At 44.4% G+C, this 4,854-nt stretch overlaps 1 protein-coding gene across 1 annotated transcript in view; it reads left to right on the top strand.

Moving 5' to 3' along the window:
* Positions 1-4,854, top strand: part of LOC106813847 (NAD-dependent protein deacetylase sirtuin-1-like) — a 12,803-nt gene that overhangs the window by 1,855 nt on the left and 6,094 nt on the right. Inside the window, exons 2-8 of the mRNA XM_014818080.1 lie at positions 958-1,107; positions 1,460-1,657; positions 2,217-2,344; positions 3,073-3,189; positions 3,574-3,726; positions 4,231-4,378; positions 4,604-4,683. Of these exons, the coding sequence (XP_014673566.1) occupies positions 958-1,107; positions 1,460-1,657; positions 2,217-2,344; positions 3,073-3,189; positions 3,574-3,726; positions 4,231-4,378; positions 4,604-4,683 (974 nt within the window). The remainder of the gene's footprint in view (positions 1-957; positions 1,108-1,459; positions 1,658-2,216; positions 2,345-3,072; positions 3,190-3,573; positions 3,727-4,230; positions 4,379-4,603; positions 4,684-4,854) is intronic.

Raw genomic sequence — 4,854 nt, 5'->3', positions numbered from 1 at the left:
TCATAAAACAAAACAAATCATTTACAAATTTTTTTTTCTTGTGCAGAATAAATTAACAACCACGTCGTTTTTCATCAAATATTATTTATGTGGTTAGCCATCATAATATGCATAAATTACTGTGATGTACAATAAATGTGTATGAATTTGAATTTTGGATTGATTCTCATCCAATCAGCAGCCTTGTGATGAAGTTCCTGTTATCGTAAGTTTTCTAATAGGGCCAAAACTAAATATAGGTGTGGTTACGGTTTCCCGACCGACCCTATTTATTCCCAGCGACCCTAAACATTTTATTGTCAATTTTCTTTAAAGTAAAAAAAAAATGAAAAAAAATATATAGATATATGAATTGGACAGTTCCTGCTTCAAAAGGCACAACGCACATTCTTCGGACATGGTTCGTAAATAAAATATTTCAAGAAAAAATGTTTTCCCTACCTACCCTATTTTTTTCCGGCATGTAACGGTAACCACACATATATTTTGTTTTGGCCTAGTTGCGATGTGTTTCTGTCAACGCTCCTCATGTAACATTAACATTAGTCGTAAGTGTTATCTCAGCATTACTATTAGCATTTACAATGTTTCTGACAACAGCCCCCAGGCTTTCCATAGAAGAAAAGTTGTTGTTGCAATGATGTTGCAATGTGTTCATGGCTGTTCATGCACATCTGGGTGTATCGTGTGTACGTGCACACCTTCACACCTGTTTTGCCACCATTTGGCGTGATATCTCAGGGTCAGTGATGTTTACATAACTGTGTGCTGCCAAATGTGCATTTTAGTGGGTTCCCTATCCAAAACACTGGTATCTGCCAAATCTCTACGGGTGTTTATACATAGCCACATGTAAGGTACTGTAATGTAGGTGCGCGTATATAGCTAGGGCTAATAATCGATCGACTAACAACCGATAAAATTGCTATTAATACATTATATTACTTGTTCTTGCAGAAGCAGCAGCTACTTCAAGCACACATACTACTGGTGGCGATTGTGCCATCGGTAATGGTGCCAATGCTGAGAATTTGCTACCTGTTCGATCCTCAATGCAAAGTCAGTTTGTGACGTCTACAATGGAAACACCAGATTTGCTGTTAAATGGTATACACTTATAGGTTACCATTGATGTATATATTTTCGGTCACCCATTAAATCTCTATTGCATGTAATTCAAACACAAATACATGTACTAAAAACAGTCTGTGTTGATGGTGAACAAATCTGATAGATGCAGTAGTGTTGAGCGGTTAAAATAATAAAATAAAATTTAAACAAAGAAAAAATAGAATACAACAACGACATTACTTTCTGTACAAGTAAAGTGATTAAGGTATACATACAAGGAAGGTATTGTGTCGATCGGTATTATCTCGTCGCTCGGTGCTGCCAGGTTAGCAGCTATTATCTCGTATTATCCTCTATTATCCGGGTTAACGGCGTATTATCCCGGCAGATTGCACGATGTCGAGTCAGGAATCCGCGGAGGAGATGCAGGGCGAACAATCGAGCATCGCGGACTGGAGCGTTGCCGACTCGATGGCCGTCAACGTCGACGACGCGTCGGCACTCAACCCGGACGACAATGACGACAACCTGAGCGAGATCAGCAACCTGAGCGGCATCAGCGGCCAGGAGTGGAAGTTCAACTCCGGTGAGCACCCCCCCCCCACCCATCACTCTTCTCACGTGTGAGCACGTGCGGAGGTTGGTGGGTAGGGCTGTTCGTGTCAAGGAGCTAAATATAACAAGGAGAGGGAGCACCGCGATATCTGGCCTAAATTTGGTTTCGGCAGAGACCCTAGAACAGATTAGTGTTTTATTGTCTGTGGGTTTAGTCTGTACAGCCGTTTCAGCTGATTATGGTCCATAGATGGCGCCCTTGAGGCAAAAAGCACACAGCCAATCCGCTTCCTCTCCTTGTTATATTTAGCTCCTTGGTCCGTATTAGTAGTATTATTTATAGTAGAGTCTTGTTAACTACATTAGTCCAGGGGGGGTGTTGCTCTGCTCGCTGCATTGTGCTCACTAGTGCGTGCGGGGTAGGAGGGTGTCCCGGTAACTACACCAGCCTTAGGGTGGAGGGTGTCCTGTTAAGTAAGTTAGTAAGTCAGTGTCAAGTTTATCCCTGGCCTAACGACTCCCCCCTCCCTCTCGCTCCCTCTCTCTCTCTCTCTCTCTCACTCTATCTCTCTATCACACACATTCGGCAGGTCCGATGGGCTGGATACAGAAGCAGATGCTGGATGGCTGTGATCCTTCGGTGCTCCTTCGCGATCTGATGCCAAAGGGAACCAGACTGCCGCCCGACATCGACGACCTGACGCTATGGAGGATAATAGTGAGTGCGCGCCGGGCTAGAAATTAACTTTTTAACAAGGGAGTAACTTGCCTTTAAAAAGAGGGAGTCCGCAGCAAAATGAGGGAGTCCACAGTCTGAAGTTCAAAACTAAAGATATTAACAATAACGCATGTGCTTATTTGGAAGATTCGTGCAGTCATTTGGTCATTTTATGAAAAAATACGGTAATACCACGAGGTCGTGCTATGGTTCACGAGCTAGTTAGTATATAGCAGCATTTTCAACGAGTCACACGGACTCCTGCATATGTCAAATCAGGGAGTCCGACAGTAAATCAGGTAGTATTTGACTCCGGACTCAATTTCGCACCCTGGCGCGATATCGCCTGACGCAGGGGGTTCGAATTTAACCGCGGCATCGACAGCTAGTGCTGCACTTGTGATCCTTACGTCACTAGTGTCGCAGTCGTACTGTGTTCCCTGGCGACCGTTGTCAGAAACAACCTCAGTCTTAACGTGAACTTTTCTTGAACATAAACAGAAACATGGTAAAGTTACAAGTTCCTCATACGCAGTATATAGAGGTCCGTTCTACGAGAAAAGTTAACGTTAAGATTAATGTTTAGACTTATTTTGTTTCTGACAACGGGCTCCTGGTGCTTTGAATTGATATCGACGGCAGTCGACCGCCATGGCTGCCATACCTGCTTTGACTTGTGCTTGATGCCGGGATGACTTGAACAACGAACGTGCTCGTCTGTTTGCCAGGTGAACTTACTCTCGGAACCTCCCGCGAGAACGAAGCTGACGCAAGTGAACACCATCGACGACGTCGTACAGCTGATACGATCGTCGCGCAGCATTGTCGTGCTCACAGGAGCGGGGGTGAGTGGTGGCGCCCCCTAGTGGCAGTGTATTTGTCATGGTAGCTGCTCAGCGGAACGTCCACTCGCCTCGATCTGCACGCGTGTCGCTCTGTTTGACTTAATAAAACATTACGTTATATTGCAACGCATTGCGTTACACTGCACTACGCTAAACTACACACGATGCTAGGCCACGCTACGCCACACTGCAATACGATACATTATATTATTAGTTTTTACTCTGGAATATAGAAAGTACAAAATTATCAAAATTGTATCATAACGTTCCAAGTAGTAATGTGTGTGCGTAAAGTTTGTAGAGTTTGTTTGTGCTGTTATGCGTTGCACTGATTTTTGCTGTCAAATTCCCCTTGATCTTACATACCTGTCTCGCGTCGCTCAGGTGTCCGTATCTTGCGGCATTCCGGACTTCAGATCGCGAGACGGCATCTATGCGCGCCTGAGCATTGACTTCCCGGACCTACCCGACCCCCAGGCGATGTTCGACATCCACTACTTCAGGCGAGATCCCAGACCCTTCTTCAAGTTCGCGAAGGTACGGCGATATGGGCTAGCATCGTTCTCGGGCTCTTCGGCTATGGTTTCATCGCTAATTTTTTCAGTGGCGCTACTGTGCGGTAGACAGCGCTCGCATTGTAGATCTACCCACTACTTTATATTATTATTATAGTATTATTGTATTGTGTTGTATTGTAGTGTAGGATATCTACCCATTACTGTATTTCTTGTTATTCTAAAATTTTTTCTTTTATTCTGTATTCTTGTTATTATTGTACCAGTATTATATTGTATTGTATTGTATTGTATTGTATTGTAGGAGATCTACCCATTACTGTATTTCTTGTTATTCTTTGTTTCTTTTATTCTCTATTCTTGTTATTATTGTACCAATATTATATTGTATTGTATTGTATTGTATTGTATTGTATTGTATTGTATTGTATTGTATTGTATTGTATTGTATTGTATTGTATTGTATTGTATTGTATTGTATTGTATTGTATTGTATTGTATTGTATTGTATTGTATTGTATTGTAGGAGATCTACCCGGGGCAGTTCCAGCCGTCGGCGTGCCATCGCTTCATCCGGCGACTAGAGGAGCACGGCCAGCTGCTGCGAAACTACACGCAGAACATAGACACCCTTGAGCAGGTCGCTGGAATAACCAAGGTCATACAGTGCCACGGTGAGTACCACCGTCACGTTCCTATGGCAAATGCCCCCTATACATTGCACGTGAGCAATAAGCTTCAAATCCTCGTGTGCATGCGTAATGTGCACGAACGAGATTTGCTCGGGGGTGCCGTGAACGCGCGGAGGAGGGGGTGGGGAGGGGAAGGAACGGCAGGCCGAGACGCATGGTGGGCCTGCGCGCGGATTTGCCTCACGATTTCCCCCGTCTCGTTGCCAGGTTCGTTCAACACGGCGACGTGCATGAACTGCAAGCGAAAAGTGAAAGCAGACGAGATAAAACCGGACGTGATGAATCAGGTGAGTGCGCGTCATCGTCGCCGTGTCGTCGTCGTCGACGGCGGGAGCGAGTTTGTCGTGCGCGCGAGCGATCTCAGCGAGATAGAGAGGCTGCCCTCGTATCACAGCAGTAGCGATGTATGAATACTAATACATGAATATATGAATATGAATGAACGATGAATGGTTACG

Source organism: Priapulus caudatus, unplaced genomic scaffold (genome assembly GCF_000485595.1).
Source record: "Priapulus caudatus unplaced genomic scaffold, Priapulus_caudatus-5.0.1 Scaffold834, whole genome shotgun sequence".
NCBI classification, from domain to species: Eukaryota; Metazoa; Priapulida; class Priapulimorpha; order Priapulimorphida; family Priapulidae; genus Priapulus; species Priapulus caudatus.
Note: the sequence above shows the minus strand (reverse complement) of the source record. Positions and strands in the feature narration are given on the sequence as shown.